This window comes from Oncorhynchus tshawytscha, unplaced genomic scaffold (genome assembly GCF_018296145.1).
Source record: "Oncorhynchus tshawytscha isolate Ot180627B unplaced genomic scaffold, Otsh_v2.0 Un_contig_6377_pilon_pilon, whole genome shotgun sequence".
NCBI lineage: Eukaryota > Metazoa > Chordata > Actinopteri > Salmoniformes > Salmonidae > Oncorhynchus > Oncorhynchus tshawytscha.
In genome coordinates, this window is record NW_024609314.1 from 37,501 (window position 1) to 55,000 (window position 17,500).

Consider the following 17,500-nt stretch of genomic DNA (forward strand, 5'->3'; position numbering starts at 1 on the left):
ACAGACAGTCAACTCTAACCCTTACAGTGTTCCTATAGGACAGAACAGACAGTCAACTCTAACCCTTACAGTGCTCCTATAGGACAGAACAGACAGTAACTTGTACAGCACACACACACCGGTAGGATTGTCAAATGTTTGCCTGTCGACATTACTTAACACCTCTGAACAAAATGTCGGCAGTCAATCTCTTTGTGTTCACACAGCAAAGACCTTGACGTCGTCAGTCACTCAGCCCTGTTAACATACTCCAAACCTGAAGGTGGCAGTAGTGTTGTTTGGCAACGCATGTCCGTGTTATAAGCTTAGTTTATGGTCTAGATTCCAATGTTATCTAGCTATCTAGCTAGCTGCGCTAATGTTGCTATTTTGTATAAAGCCCCTGTAGATAACAGCCAGATCCCACTGCTAGATAACTAAAAAAACAACTGAATTCACTCTCCATGATCCCATACTGCCAGTGGCAGCCCATAGCCAAATGTTTAGCTAACGAACGTTAGCATATTCGCTAGCTAGCGCAACATAGCTAGCTAGCTAAGGACACTGCACTAAGTCGGCAGCTAATTGACAGGCAGCTGTTTCAGGGAAACTGATCCATTGTGATTTAATTATAATGTCAATACTAGCTAGTATTGCATTATAATGTGGTTGTTAGCTAGCATGGAGGTAGTATTTAATGTCAATGCATTATCAATACATTATAATGTGGTTGTTAGCTAGCATGGCCATTATAATGTGGTTGTTAGCTCGTATTAGCATTATAATGTGGTTGTTAGCTAGCATGGCCATTATAATGTGGTTGTTAGCTAGCATGGAGGTAGTATTTAGTGTTTGTGTGCATTGTGTCTGTGCACGATCCCATAGTCTACATTATGAAGTGATACTGGCCCATGACATGTAACCGTGGATGTCAGTCAGTCAGCCAGCCAGTCAGACTCAGCCAGTCATACTGCCATATCAGCCAGCCAGTATCAGCCAGACTGACAGTCTGTCAGCCAGTCAACCAGTCATCAGTATCAGATGTACATATTCGTAGGCAGCAGTTAGAGGGAGATAAGACAGCCAGTTTTTCAGTCAGTCAGTCAGTCAGTCAGCCAGCCAGTCAGCAAGTCAGCAAGTCTCAGTCAGTCAGTCAAGGTACCTACGTAGGCAGCAGTGTAGAAGTCTCTGATTAGAGGGTCTGTTTCCTGTGCAGCTGCTCCAGAGAATCCTCCAGCTCTCCGATGTTCTCAGAGGAGTATTTAATGTCAACCTCCTCAATCCAGTTATAATGTGGTTGCACACATGGCCATTACACACATGTGGTTGTTAGCTAGCATGGAGGTAGTATTTAATTCCCTCTATTATCAATCCTCCATCTCTGAGTTGTTCTAGCATGGCCATTATAATTTTTATAGCATGGAGGTAGTATTTAAAATATCTATTATCAAACAAATGTTTATTTTGGGACTGTTCTTAGCATGGAGGTAGTATTTAGATGTTCAGTACAGTCAATACATTATGTTGGTTGTGAGTTAGCCATTATTGTGTTGTTAGAAGCATGGAGGTAGTATTTGAGTCAGAAGAGGTTATCAATACAGTCAGAAGAGGTTGTTAGTTAGTCAGCCAGGTTATAAGTGGTGAGTCAGAAGATGAGGTAGTGAGTCAGTCAGATGTTATCAATACATTATCAGAAGATGTTGCTAGTGAGTCAGAAGATGTTGGAGTGAGTTAGCTAGCCGATGTTTGAGTGAGTTAGAGGATGTTGGAGTGAGGAGTGAGTCAGAAGATGTTGGAGTGAGGACAGTTAGAAGATGTTGGAGACAGTTAGAGGATGTTGGAGTGAGTCAGATGATGTTGGAGGGATGTTGGTCAGTGCCAGTTAGAAGATGTTTGAGTGAGTCAGAAGATGTTGTCAGTGAGTCAGAAGATGTTGGAGTGAGTTAGAAGAGTTCAGCCAGAGTGAGTCAGAAGAGGTTCAGTGAGCCAGCCAGTCAGATGATGTTAGTCAGCCAGTCAGAAGATGTGAACATCAGTGAGTCAGAAGATGTTGGAGTGAGTTAGAAGATGTTGGAGTGAGTCAGAAGATGTCAGCCAGCCAGTGAGTCAGAAGATGCTGGAGTGAGTCAGAAGATGCTGGAGTGAGTCAGCCAGATGCTGGAGTGAGTCAGATGATGCCAGTCAGTCAGATGATGTTGGTGTGAGTTAGAAGATGTTGGAGAGGGAGGAGTGAGTTAGAAGAGGTTGGAGTGAGTCAGAAGATATTGGAGTGAGTCAGAAGATGCCAGCCAGTCAGTCAGTCAGCCAGCCAGTCAGTCAGAAGAGGTTGGAGCCAGAGTTAGAAGATATTGGAGTGAGTCAGACAGTCAGAGTCAGATGATGTTGGAATGCCAGTTAAAAGAGGTTGGAGTGAGTCAGATGATGTTGGAGTGAGTCAGAAGATGTTGGCAGTGAGTTAGAAGATGGAGTGAGTTAGAAGATGTCAGTGAGTCAGTTTTAGAAAATAAAGGCGACTATTCATGTTAATCTGAGAGACTGTTATTATGTGTTATTGTGATCAAATGATACGGACCTACTGATTTGAACTTTCATTGCTAATGTGTTTATCTTTCATGAAGATTCTTTATCCATAAAAGCTGCTCCAGAGAACAAACCCCTCTTCACATTATTTAAGATAGAATTCAGAAATTCTATCCAGAAACCTCGGTAAATCAAAAACACTCAAAAGCACATACACACCATAAAACATCTTAACAAACTGAAAATGTATCTCGCTGTAAAATGTCTGTTAGGTTTATGTCTTGTTTGTATATTTCTGCTTTTGTATTTGTTGTGTTCATAATAAAAATATTTTAAAAAATTAAGAAATAATAAATAAAATAAAACACACACACACACACACACACACACACACACACACACACACACACACACACAGAATGACAATATCTGTAAATCTATGACAGGCCCCCTAATGTACAGTTGGTACCTGCTGTAATCAGAGGTTCCCTAACCTTTAGGGCCCATGACTCCATTTTGATATATAAAGAAATGTGCGGCCCTCCACCATGTAAAAACAAGAGTTCTGTAATCTGTCACAGCCCTGACCGAGAGAGGTTTTTATGTCTCCATTTGGTTTGGTCAGGGTGTGATATGGGGTAGGCATTCTATGTTCAAGTTTCTATGTTGTCTATTTCTTTGTGTTTTGGCGGGTGTGGTTCTCAGTCAGGGACAGCTGACAGCACAAACTGAAATTAGGGGAACTATTAGAATTTTATCAACCAGGAAATGACGGAGCGATTTCTGCACATTGCACCTTTAGGTCCATATGTATCTACTGGTTTTCTGACATCACTAGTCCATATGTATATACTGGTTTTCTGACATCACTAGTCCATATGTATCTACTGGTTTTCTGACATCACTAGTCCATATGTATCTACTGGTTTTCTGACATCACTAGTCCATATGTATCTACTGGTTTTCTGACATCACTAGTCCATATGTATCTACTGGTTTTCTGACATCACTAGTCCATATGTATATACTGGTTTTCTGACATCACTAGTCCATATGTATATACTGGTTTTCTGACATCACTAGTCCATATGTATCTACTGGTTTTCTGACATCACTAGTCCATATGTATCTACTGGTTTTCTGACATCACTAGTCCATATGTATATACTGGTTTTCTGACATCACTAGTCCATATGTATCTACTGGTTTTCTATCTGTATCTTAGTCTATGTATTACTCATCTCATATGTATAGACTGGTTTTCTATACTATTCTAAGGTATCTTAGTCTGTTCCTCACTGACATCACTAGTCCATATGTATATAGCCTTAACTCATTCCTACTTAGATGTATTTTGGGGTATACGTTGTGGAATTGTTAGCTATTACTGCATTGTCGAAGCTAGAAGCACAAGCATTTCACTACACAATAACATCTGCTAACCATGTGACCAATAACATCTGCTAACCATGTGACCAATAACATCTGCTAACCATGTGACCAATAACATCTGCTAACCATGTGACCAATAACATCTGCTAACCATGTGACCAATAACATCTGCTAACCATGTGACCAATAACATCTGCTAACCATGTGACCAATAACATCTGCTAACCATGTGACCAATAACATCTGCTAACCATGTATGTGACCAATAACATCTGCTAACCATGTGACCAATAACATCTGCTAACCATGTGACCAATAACATCTGCTAACCATGTGTATGTGACCAATAACATCTACTAACCATGTGTATGTGACCATTAACATCTGCTAACCATGTGACCAATAACATCTGCTAACCATGTGTATGTGACCAATAACATCTACTAACCATGTGCATGTGACCAATAACATCTGCTAACCATGTGTATGTGACCAAAAACATCTGCTAACCATGTGTATGTGACCAATAACATCTGCTAACCATGTGCATGTGACCAATAACATCTGCTAACCATGTGACCAATAACATCTGCTAACCGTGTGTATGTGACCAATAACATCTGCTAACCATGTGTATGTGACCAAAAACATCTGCTAACCATGTGCATGTGACCAATAACATCTGCTAACCATGTGACCAATAACATCTGCTAACCATGTGACCAATAACATATGCTAACCATGTGTATGTGACCAATAACATCTGCTAACCATGTGTATGTGACCAATAACATCTGCTAACCATGTGACCAATAACATCTGCTAACCATGTGTATGTGACCAATAACATCAGCTAACCATGTGTATGTGACCAATAACATCTGCTAACCATGTGACCAATAACATCTGCTAACCATGTGACCAATAACATCTGCTAACCATGTGTATGTGACCAATAACATCTGCTAACCATGTGTATGTGACCAATAACATCTGCTAACCATGTGACCAATAACATCTGTTAACCATGTGACCAATAACATAACCATGTGACCAATAACATCTGCTAACCATGTGACCAATAACATCTGCTAACCATGTGACCAATAACATCTGCTAACCATGTGACCAATAACATCTGCTAACCATGTGACCAATAACATCTGCTAACCATGTGACCAATAACATCTGCTAACCATGTGACCAATAACATCTGCTAACCATGTGACCAATAACATGTTATTTGATTTTAAACGGTTGACAAGATAGAGCCACATGTGTAGGGAGAAAACAGAAACCGCTCTGTTTACGATAACCTCCTCTAGAGGCTACCGGAGGTCACTGATACCCCAGGTCTATGAACCCATTTTCATATCAGGACCCCTAGTTTGGAAGACTCTGCTATAATGCATCATAGCTATAAGAGTTATAAGCTGTTATGTACCTCCTTGACTCCCTCTCCAGGCTCCTGAAACATGATAAACTCCAGTTCCTGCCCGATTGAGAGTCCCAGCCCCTTTCCCCAGCCCCTATAACCAGCCCCTATCCCCAGCCCCTATAACCAGCCCCTATAACCAGCCCCTATCCCCAGCCCCTATAACCAGCCCCTATAACCAGCCCCTATAACCAGCCCCTATCCCCAGCCCCTATAACCAGCCCCTATCCCCAGCCCCTATAACCAGCCCCTTTCCCCAGCCCCTATAACCAGCCCCTATAACCAGCCCCTATCCCCAGCCCCTATAACCAGCCCCTATAACCAGCCCCTATCCCCAGCCCCTATAACCAGCTCCTATAACCAGCCCCTATAATGGGAATTGATGGGAAATGATGTAAATATATCACTAGCCACTTTAAACAATGCTACCTTATATAATGTTACTTAACCTACATTATTCATCTCATATGTATACGTATATACTGTACTCTATATCATCGACTGCATCCTTATGTAATACATGTATCACTAGCCACTTTAACTATGCCACTTTGTTTACATACTCATCTCATATATACTGTACTCGATACCATCTACTGTATCTTGCCTATGCTGCTCTGTACCATCACTCATTCATATATCCTTATGTACATATTCTTTATCCCCTTACACTGTGTATAAGACAGTAGTTTTGGAATTGTTAGTTAGATTACTTGTTGGTTATTACTGCATTGTCGGAACTAGAAGCACAAGCATTTCGCTACACTCGCATTAACATCTGCTAACCATGTGTATGTGACAAATAAAATTTGATTTGATTTAACCAGCACCGATAACCAGCCACTATAACCAGCCCCTATAACCAGCCCCTATAAACATCCCCAGCCCCAATCCTTATAACCAGCCCATATCCCTATAACCAGCCCCTATCCCTATCCCCAGCCCCTGTCCCTATAACCAGCCCCTATCCCTATAACCAGGCCCTATCCCCAGTCCCCTGCCCCTATAACCAGCCCATATCCCTATAACCAACCCCTACCCCCAGCCCTCTATCCCTATAACCAGCCCCTATCCCCAGCCCCTATAACCAGCCCCTTAACCAGCCCCTATAAACACCCCCTATCCCTATAACCAGGCCCTATCCCCAGTCCCCTGTCCCTATAACCAGTCCCTATCCCTATAACCAGCCCCTACCCCCAGCCCTCTATCCCTAGCCCCAGCCCTTATCCCTATAACCAGCCCCTAACCCCAGCCCATATAACCAGCCCCTATCCCCAGGCCCGATAACCAGCCCCTATAATCAGCCCCAGCCCCTGTCCCTACCCCCAGCCCCTATCCCTATAACCAGTCCCTATCCCTATAACCAGCCCCATATCCCTATAACCAGCCACTAACCCCAACCCCTATAACCAGCCCCTATCCCTAGCCCCTATAATCAGCCCCAGCCCCTATCCCCAGCCCCTATCCCTATAACCAGCCACTATCCCTATAACCAGCCCCTATCCCTATAACCAGCCCCTTATCCCCAGCCCCTATCCCTATCCCCAGCCCCTATCCTCAGCCCCTATCCCTATAACCAGCCCCTATCCCTATAACCAGCCCCTATCCCTATAACCAGCCCCCATCCCCAGCCCCCTATCCCTATAACCAGCCCCTATCCCTATAACCAGCCCCTATCCCTATAACCAGCACATATCCCTATAACCAGCCCCTATCCCTATAACCAGCCCCTATCCCTATAATCAGCCCCTATCCCTATAACCAGCCCCTATCCCTATAACCAGCCCCTATCCCTATAACCAGCCCCTATCCCTATAACCAGCCCATATCCCTATAACCAGCACATATCCCTATAACCAGCCCCTATCTCTATAACCAGCCCCTATCCCTATCTAACCAGCCCCTATAACCAGCCCCTATCCCTATAACCAGCCCCTATCCCTATAACCAGCCCCTATCCCTATAACCAGCCCCTATCCATATAACCAGCCCCTATCCCCAGGTCCTATCCCTATAACCAACCCCTATCCCCAGCCCCTATCCCTATAACCAGACCATATCCCTATAACCAGCCCATATCCCTATAACCAGCCCCCATCCCCAGCCCCTATCCCTATAACCAGCCCCTATCCCTATAACCAGCCCATATCCCTATAACCAGCCCATATCCCTATAACCAGCCCCTATCCCTATAACCAGCCCATATCCCTATAACCAGCCCCTATCGCTATAACCAGCCCCTATCCATATAACCAGCCCCTATCCCCAGCCCATATCCCTATAACCAGCCCCTATCCATATAACCAGCCCCTCCCCAGCCCCTATCCCTGTAACCAGCCCCTCCACAGCCCCTATCCCTATTCCCAGCCCTTATCCCTATTCCCAGCCCTATACCCCAGCCCTAACACCCAGCCCTATACCCCAGCCCTAACACCCAGCCCTATACCCCAACCCTATACCCCAGCCCTATACCCCAGCCCTAACACCCAGCCCTATACCCCAGCCCCAACACCCAGCCCTATACCCCAGCCCTATACCCCAACCCTATACCCCAGCCCTATACCCAGCCCTATACCCCAGCCCTATACCCAGCCCTATACCCCAGTCCTAACACGCAGCCCTATACCCCAACCATATACCCAGCCCTATAGCCTAGCCCTATACCCCAGCCCTATACCCCAACCATATACCCAGCCCTATACCCTAGCCCTAACCCAGCCCTATACCACAGCCCTAAACCCCAGCCCTATACCCCAGTCCTATACCCCAACCCTATACCCCAGCCCTAACACCCCAGTCCTAACCCAGCCCTATACCCCAGCCCTAACACCCAGCCCTATACCCCAGCCCTAACACCCAGCCCTAACACCCAGCCCTATACCCCAACCCTATATCCCAGCCCTATACCCCAGCCCTAACACCCAGCCCTATACCCCAACCCTATACCCCAACCCTATACCCCAGCCCTATACCCCAGCCCCTATACCCCAGCCCTATACCCCAGCCCTATACCCCAACCCTAACACCCAGCCCCTCTCACCTCCTTGAATCCCTGCTCCAGACTCTTGAACTCCATGATAAAGTCCAGTTCCTGAGTGCGTTGGTTGGACAGCATCACCAGCTTGTGAACCAGCTCATCCACCTGATCATACAGACCAGCCACAACCTCCACGGCATCTCTGGAGGGACACACAGAGAGAGAGACAGTCCTTTAGACTTCCAGCAGGACAGATAGAGGCAGGCTCCTTTTGAAGACAGTACAGTAGTTCCTCAGTCCAATACAACGTTTCCTTGCACAGTAGAAACAAGACACTTTCAGCTAGGACACAGCTAGGACACAGCTAGGACACAGCTAGGACACAGCTAGGACACAGCTAGGAGAGACTCTCTTGACTCAGAGGACAGCTAGGAGAGACTCTCTTGACTCAGAGGACAGCTAGGAGAGACTCTCTTGACTCAGAGGACAGCTAGGAGAGACTCTCTTGACTCAGAGGACAGCTAGGAAGACTCTCTTGACTCAGAGGACAGCTAGGAAGACTCTCTTGACTCAGAGGACAGCTAGGATAGACTCTCTTGACTCAGACGACAGCTAGGATAGACTCTCTTGACTCAGACGACAGCTAGGAGAGACTCCCTTGACTCAGACGACAGCTAGGAGAGACTCCCTTGACTCAGACGACAGCTAGGAGAGACTCCCTTGACTCAGACGACATCTAGGAGAGACTCCCTTGACTCAGACGACAGCTAGGAGAGACTCTCTTGACTCAGACGACAGCTAGGAGAGACTCCCTTGACTCAGACGACAGCTAGGAGAGACTCCCTTGACTCAGACGACAGCTAGGAGAGACTCCCTTGACTCAGACGACAGCTAGGAGAGACTCCCTTGACTCAGACGACAGCTAGGAGAGACTCCCTTGACTCAGACGACAGCTAGGAGAGACTCCCTTGACTCAGACGACAGCTAGGAGAGACTCCCTTGACTCAGACGACAGCTAGGAGAGACTCCCTTGACTCAGACGACAGCTAGGAGAGACTCCCTTGACTCAGACGACAGCTAGGAGAGACTCCCTTGACTCAGACGACTATCTTTCACCAAAATCAAACTTCTGATTTTTAACTGTAGAAGAAAGATGTGATTGTATTGTTGCCTGTTCCTCTCTGAAGAAAAGTAAATATTCCCCCCTCGTGTGCTGTCTTTAGTTGATGCTAGTCAGAGCCAGTCTGTGGTACTACTGTACACTGTGGTCATCACTGACATGGACTGACAGAGCAGACTGACATCTCATTGGATCACCAGTTGAATTGATTGACATGGGGTGGATGTGTTGATTGAGTTGAGGAATGAGAGATAGAGATTTGATTGGATGAGCTGGTTTGAGTGACAGAGCAGAGTGTGTGTGTGTGTGTGTACTCTACCGTGTCTATCTATCTATCTGCTTCCTTGTCCGTTGTGTGTGTGTGTGTGTGTATCTGTCGTTAAGGAAGCATTAGCTCAGGGCTCCAGCAGCAGACACTGACTGAGTACATTGTGAGGGACGCCTAGGATGAAGCCCGGGTCGATGACTACAACATGACATCATAGCCCCTAGCTAGCTCTACTGTAGTCCAGTATTACAGTACACTGCATTGTCCTCACGTTATACATTACAGCCATACTCTGTTTCCCCAACATTTAGACCAACACACACACAACTGTTAGACCAACACACACACACACACACACAACAGTTAGACCAACTCACACAACAGTTAGACCAACTCACACACACACAACAGTTAGACCAACTCACACACAACAGTTAGACCAACTCACACACACAACAGTTAGACCAACTCACACACACACAACAGTTAGACCAACTCACACACACAACAGTTAGACCAACTCACACACACAACAGTTAGACCAACTCACACACAACAGTTAGACCAACTCACACACACACAACAGTTAGACCAACTCACACACAACAGTTAGACCAACTCACACACACAACAGTTAGACCAACTCACACACACACAACAGTTAGACCAACTCACACACACACAACAGTTAGACCAACTCACACACAACAGTTAGACCAACTCACACACACAACAGTTAGACCAACTCACACACACAACAGTTAGACCAACTCACACACACACAACAGTTAGACCAACTCACACACACACAACAGTTAGACCAACTCACACACACACAACAGTTAGACCAACACACACACAACAGTTAGACCAACTCACACACAACAGTTAGACCAACTCACACACAACAGTTAGACCAACTCACACACAACAGTTAGACCAACTCACACACAACAGTTAGACCAACTCACACACAACAGTTAGCCCAACTCACACACAACAGTTAGCCCAACTCACACACAACAGTTAGCCCAACTCACACACACAACAGTTAGACCAACTCACACACACAACAGTTAGACCAACTCACACACACACAACAGTTAGACCAACTCACACACAACAGTTAGACCAACTCACACACACAACAGTTAGCCCAACTCACACACAACAGTTAGCCCAACTCACACACAACAGTTAGCCCAACTCACACACACACAACAGTTAGACCAACTCACACACAAAAGTTAGACCAACTCACACACACACAACAGTTAGACCAACTCACACACAACAGTTAGACCAACTCACACACACACAACAGTTAGACCAACTCACACACAACAGTTAGACCAACTCACACACAACAGTTAGACCAACTCACACACAACAGTTAGACCAACTCACACACAACAGTTAGACCAACTCACACACAACAGTTAGACCAACTCACACACAACAGTTAGCCCAATGTGTAATTGTGATGACCTGACCTTTGTCTGAAACATTTAAACATCTTTGTAGAACATAAATATCAGCAGGGTGATTATATTGGAAAACCTCCTTTTAACTGAGGACAATCAGAAAGGACCGTCACACACTCTGCAGGTAGACTAGTGGTTAGAGGGGAGGGGCGGCAGGTAGACTAGTGGTTAGAGGGGAGGGAGTCAGGTAGACTAGTGGTTAGAGGGGAGGAGGCAGGTAGACTAGTGGTTAGAGGGGAGGGAGGCAGGTAGACTAGTGGTTAGAGGGGAGGGGCGGCAGGTAGACTAGTGGTTAGAGTGGGGAGGCAGGGACTAGTGGTTAGAGTGGAGGGGAGGCAGGTAGACTAGTGGTTAGAGGGGAGGGAGGCAGGTAGACTAGTGGTTAGAGGGGGGAGGCAGGTAGACTAGTGGTTAGAGGGGAGGGGCGGCAGGTAGACTAGTGGTTAGAGGGGAGGGGCGGCAGGTAGACTAGTGGTTAGAGGGGAGGGTGGCAGGTAGACTAGTGGTTAGAGGGGAGGGACGGCAGGTAGACTAGTGGTTAGAGACTAGTGGGAGGGGGGAGGCAGGTAGACTAGTGGTTAGAGGGGAGGGGAGGCAGGTAGACTAGTGGTTAGAGGGGAGGGGAGGCAGGTAGACTAGTGGTTAGAGGGGAGGGGTGGCAGGTAGACTAGTGGTTAGAGTGGGAGGGGGGCGGCAGGTAGACTAGTGGTTAGAGACTAGTGGAGAGGGAGGGGCGGCAGGTAGACTAGTGGTTAGAGTGGAGTGGGGAGGCAGGTAGACTAGTGGTTAGAGTGGAGGGGCGGCAGGTAGACTAGTGGTTTAGACTAGTGGTTTGGAGGGACGGCAGGTAGACTAGTGGGAGTGTTAGGCTAGTGGTTAGAGTGGAGGGCGGCAGGTAGACTAGTGGTTAGAGTGGAGGGGCGGCAGGTAGACTAGTGGTTAGAGCGGAGGGAGGCATGTAGACTAGTGGTTAGAGCGGAGGGACGGCAGGTAGACTAGTGGTTAGAGTGTTGGGAGTAACCAGCAGGTAGACTAGTGGTTAGAGTGTTAGGCCAGTAACCAGCAGGTAGACTAGTGGTTAGAGCGTTGGACTAGTAACCAGCAGGTAGACTAGTGGTTAGAGTGTTGGGTCAGTAACCAGCAGGTAGACTAGTGGTTAGAGTGTTGGACTAGTAACCAGCAGGTATCCTAGTGGTTAGAGCGTTGGACTAGTAACCAGCAGGTATCCTAGTGGTTAGAGTGTTGGACTAGTAACCAGCAGGTAGCCTAGTGGTTAGAGCGTTGGACTAGTAACCAGCAGGTAGACTAGTGGTTAGAGTGTTGGACTAGTAACCAGCAGGTAGCCTAATGGTTAGAGCGTTAGACTAGTAACCAGCAGGCAGTTAACCCACTGTTCCCCTGAACAAGGCAGTTAACCCACTGTTCCCCTGAACAAGGCAGTTAACCCACTGTTCCCCTGAACAAGGCAGTTAACCCACTGTTCCCCTGAACGAGGCAGTTAACCCACTGTTCCCCTGAACAAGGCAGTTTAACCCACTGTTCCCCTGAACAAGGCAGTTAACCACTGTTCCCCTGAAGATATTTAACCCACTGTTCCCCTGAGCAAGGCAGTTAACCCACTGTTCCCTGAACGAGGCAGTTAACCCACTGTTCCCCTGAACGAGGCAGTTAACCCACTGTTCCCCTGAACGAGGCAGTTAACCCACTGTTCCCCTGAACGAGGCAGTTAACCCACTGTTCCCCTGAACGAGGCAGTTAACCCACTGTTCCCCTGAACGAGGCAGTTAACCCACTGTTCCCCTGAACGAGGCAGTTAACCCACTGTTCCCTGAACAAGGCAGTTAACCCACTGTTCCCCTGAACAAGGCAGTTAACCCACTGTTCCCTGAACGAGGCAGTTAACCCACTGTTCCCCTGAACGAGGCAGTTAACCCACTGTTCCCCTGAACGAGGCAGTTAACCCACTGTTCCCCTGAACGAGGCAGTTAACCCACTGTTCCCCTGAACAAGGCAGTTAACCCACTGTTCCCTGAACAAGGCAGTTAACCCACTGTTCCCCTGAACAAGGCAGTTAACCCACTGTTCCCCTGAACAAGGCAGTTAACCCACTGTTCCCCTGAACAAGGCAGTTAACCCACTGTTCCCCTGAACAAGGCAGTTAACCCACTGTTCCCTGAACAAGGCAGTTAACCCACTGTTCCCCTGAACAAGGCAGCTAACCCACTGTTCCCTGAACAAGGCAGTTAACCCACTGTTCCCTGAACAAGGCAGTTAACCCACTGTTCCCCTGAACAAGGCAGTTAACCCACTGTTCCCGGTGCACCGAAGACGTGGATGTCGATTAAGGCAGCCGCCCACCTCTCTGATTCAGAGGGGTTTGGGTTAAATTCGGAAGAGACATTTCAGTTGAATGGATTCTAGATACCCCCCATTCCTGTCTGAACACACCATGTCTGCCCCCTGCTGACAGAGTTAGGACACACACACTAGAAAAACTATCAAATCAAACCAACTATCATAGTGGTTCAGCAGTCCCAGATAGACTGAATTGGTGTAGAATGACTTGACTGTCATGTTGCCCCAGCAACGGTGGAACCAGTGTGGTGCTGCCCTAGCAACAGGCTGGCCGGCAGGGGTTCTGTTGTCATGCTAATGTCTGGCGGCATGCCGACTGGACCAGGCTGTCAATCACTATCGCTTTGTCCAGGAAGAGGGAAGGACGGGGTTAGGAAGGCATCTTCCTGAACTGTCACAACTCAGACAGACAGTGGGGTTTGGTTTGAAACACCCACAGTGAGGGGTCCCGTCAGTCTGCTGACGAAGGATCAATGGTTCAGAATGAGTCTGGATCTCTGTGTGTCTCCTCAGTAGGGGATCAACGGTTCAGAATGAGTCTGGATCTCTGTGTGGAGGGGATCAACGGTTCAGAATGAGTCTGGATCTCTGTGTGTCTCCTCAGTAGGGGATCAACGGTTCAGAATGAGTCTGGATCTCTGTGTGTCTCCTCAGCTACGACCTGGGGCCTTATAGGACAGAGAGAAGCTTCATATGGAGATCACTGAGAGTCGTAGAGATGACCTTGACTACAATGCCAGTAGTGAGATACTGTATTATAACACGGACCTACAGTGGATAAACAATACTCTTTATTTCACCAGGTTGGAGAGGAGTGACACGTGTCTGTTTATTTTACAGAACATGTTGCTAGGCAACGGTATGTTTCTTTCTGTGTGTGTGTGTGTGTGTGTGTGTGTGTGTGTGTGTGTGTGTGATACTAGCATTGAGGCTGTGTCACCCTGTCAGCACCTCTCTCATAAAGGACCAAAATATTCCAATTGTATTTGTGACCTGCCTGGTAGACAACAGGTTGTATTTGTGACCTGCCTGGTAGACAACAGGTTGTATTTGTGACCTGCCTGGTAGACAACAGGTTGTATTTGTGACCTGCCTGGTAGACAACAGGTTGTATTTGTGACCTGCCTGGTAGACAACAGGTTGTATTTGTGACCTGCCTGGTAGACAACAGGTTGTATTTGTGACCTGCCTGGTAGACAACAGGTTGTATTTGTGACCTGCCTGGTAGACAACAGGTTGTATTTGTGACCTGCCTGGTAGACAACAGGTTGTATTGTGACCTGCCTGGTAGACAACAGGTTGTAGACACTGTTGTGAAACGCTGACTGACGGCCCTTCACAACAACGCAGAGAGAACGATGAGATAAACTAATTATAATACGAGGAATAAATACACAATGATAATTTGACTAAATACACAGAGTACCAGGTAATAACATGGCTATATACAGGAAGTACCAGGTAATAACATGGCTATATACAGGAAGTACCAGGTAATAACATGGCTATATACAGGAAGTACCAGGTAATAACATGGCTATATACAGGAAGTACCAGGTAATAACATGGCTATATACAGGAAGTACCAGGTAATAACATGGCTATATACAGGAAGTACCAGGTAATAACATGGCTATATACAGGAAGTACCAGGTAATAACATGGCTATATACAGGAAGTACCAGGTAATAACATGGCTATATACAGGGAGTACCAGGTAATAACATGGCTATATACAGGAAGTACCAGGTAATAACATGGCTATATACAGGAAGTACCAGGTAATAACATGGCTATATACAGGAAGTACCAGGTAATAACATGGTTATATACAGGAAGTACCAGGTAATAACATGGCTATATACAGGAAGTACCAGGTAATAACATGGCTATATACAGGAAGTACCAGGTCATAACATGGTTATATACAGGAAGTACCAGGTCATAACATGGCTATATACAGGAAGTACCAGGTAATAACATGGCTATATACAGGAAGTACCAGGTCATAACATGGCTATATACAGGAAGTACCAGGTAATAACATGGCTATATACAGGAAGTACCAGGTAATAACATGGCTATATACAGGAAGTACCAGGTAATAACATGGCTATATACAGGAAGTACCAGGTCATAACATGGTTATATACAGGAAGTACCAGGTCATAACATGGCTATATACAGGAAGTACCAGGTAATAACATGGCTATATACAGGAAGTACCAGGTAATAACATGGCTATATACAGGAAGTACCAGGTAATAACATGGCTATATACAGGAAGTACCAGGTAATAACATGGCTTTATACAGGAAGTACCAGGTAATAACATGACTATATACAGGAAGTACCAATAAACAACAATACGACCCCATACTGACACACAGAGTGGTGTTACTGCAGCTCCATACTGACACACAGAGTGGTGTTACTGCAGCTCCATACTGACACACAGAGTGGTGTTACTGCAGCTACAGGAACAATACGACCCCATACTGACACACAGAGTGGTGTTACTGCAGCTCCTTACTGACACACAGAGTGGTGTTACTGCAGCTCCATACTGACACACAGAGTGGTGTTACTGCAGCTCCTTACTGACACACAGAGTGGTGTTACTGCAGCTACAGGAACAATACGACCCCATACTGACACACAGAGTGGTGTTACTGCAGCTCCTTACTGACACACAGAGTGGTGTTACTGCAGCTCCATACTGACACACAGAGTTGTGTTACTGCAGCTCCTTACTGACACACAGAGTGGTGTTACTGCAGCTCCATACTGACACACAGAGTGGTGTTACTGCAGCTCTATACTGACACACAGAGTGGTGTTACTGCAGCTCTATACTGACACACAGAGTGGTGTTACTGCAGCTCTATACTGACACACAGAGTGGTGTTACTGCAGCTCCATACTGACACACAGAGTGGTGTTACTGCAGCTCCATACTGACACACAGAGTGGTGTTACTGCAGCTCTATACTGACACACAGAGTGGTGTTACTGCAGCTCTATACTGACACACAGAGTGGTGTTACTGCAGCTCCATACTGACACACAGAGTGGTGTTACTGCAGCTCCATACTGACACACGGAGTGGTGTTACTGCAGCTACAGGAACAATACGACCCCATACTGACACACAGAGTGGTGTTACTGCAGCTCCATACTGACACACAGAGTGGTGTTACTGCAGCTCCTTACTGACACACAGAGTGGTGTTACTGCAGCTCCTTACTGACACACAGAGTGGTGTTACTGCAGCTCCTTACTGACACACAGAGTGGTGTTACTGCAGCTCCATACTGACACACAGAGTGGTGTTACTGCAGCTACATACTGACACACAGAGTGGTGTTACTGCAGCTCCTTACTGACACACAGAGTGGTGTTACTGCAGCTACAGGAACAATACGACCCCATACTGACACACAGAGTGGTGTTACTGCAGCTACAGGAACAATACGACCCCATACTGACACACAGAGTGGTGTTACTGCAGCTCCATACTGACACACAGAGTGGTGTTACTGCAGCTCCATACTGACACACAGAGTGGTGTTACTGCAGCTACAGGAACAATACACATATCAACAGCATTTATCTGCAAAGCCCCAGAAGTTAGGAACTAGAGGGAACCCCCCATTTTTGAGTGAGTTGGAAATGCCCTCTAGTCAGGAGCAGGTAGGGAGAGTACATTCCTGAGCAATGGGAGGGGTGTGGCGGGCAGAGCTTGGGGTGACAGAGAGGGATCAGGAGAGGGGTTAGTCACAGGAAGGAAGTAGACTGAATCACATCATGACATAACAGCAGGGGGAAGCCCTGCTAGCTGGTGACAACAGACACAGGCTGGGTCCCTCATGACTGCCTAAAGGTGTAGACATAACAGCAGGGGAAGCCCTGCTAGCTGGTGACAACAGACACAGGCTGGGTCCCTAATGACTGCCTAAAGGTGTAGACA

At 46.7% G+C, this 17,500-nt stretch overlaps 1 protein-coding gene across 1 annotated transcript in view; it reads right to left on the reverse strand.

Moving 5' to 3' along the window:
* The window catches only part of LOC121844578 (pleckstrin homology domain-containing family G member 4B-like), a 54,354-nt gene that overhangs the window by 10,556 nt on the left and 26,298 nt on the right, over window positions 1-17,500 (reverse strand). Inside the window, exon 8 of the mRNA XM_042314850.1 lies at window positions 8,367-8,505. Coding sequence (XP_042170784.1) covers window positions 8,367-8,505 — 139 coding nt within the window. The remainder of the gene's footprint in view (window positions 1-8,366; window positions 8,506-17,500) is intronic.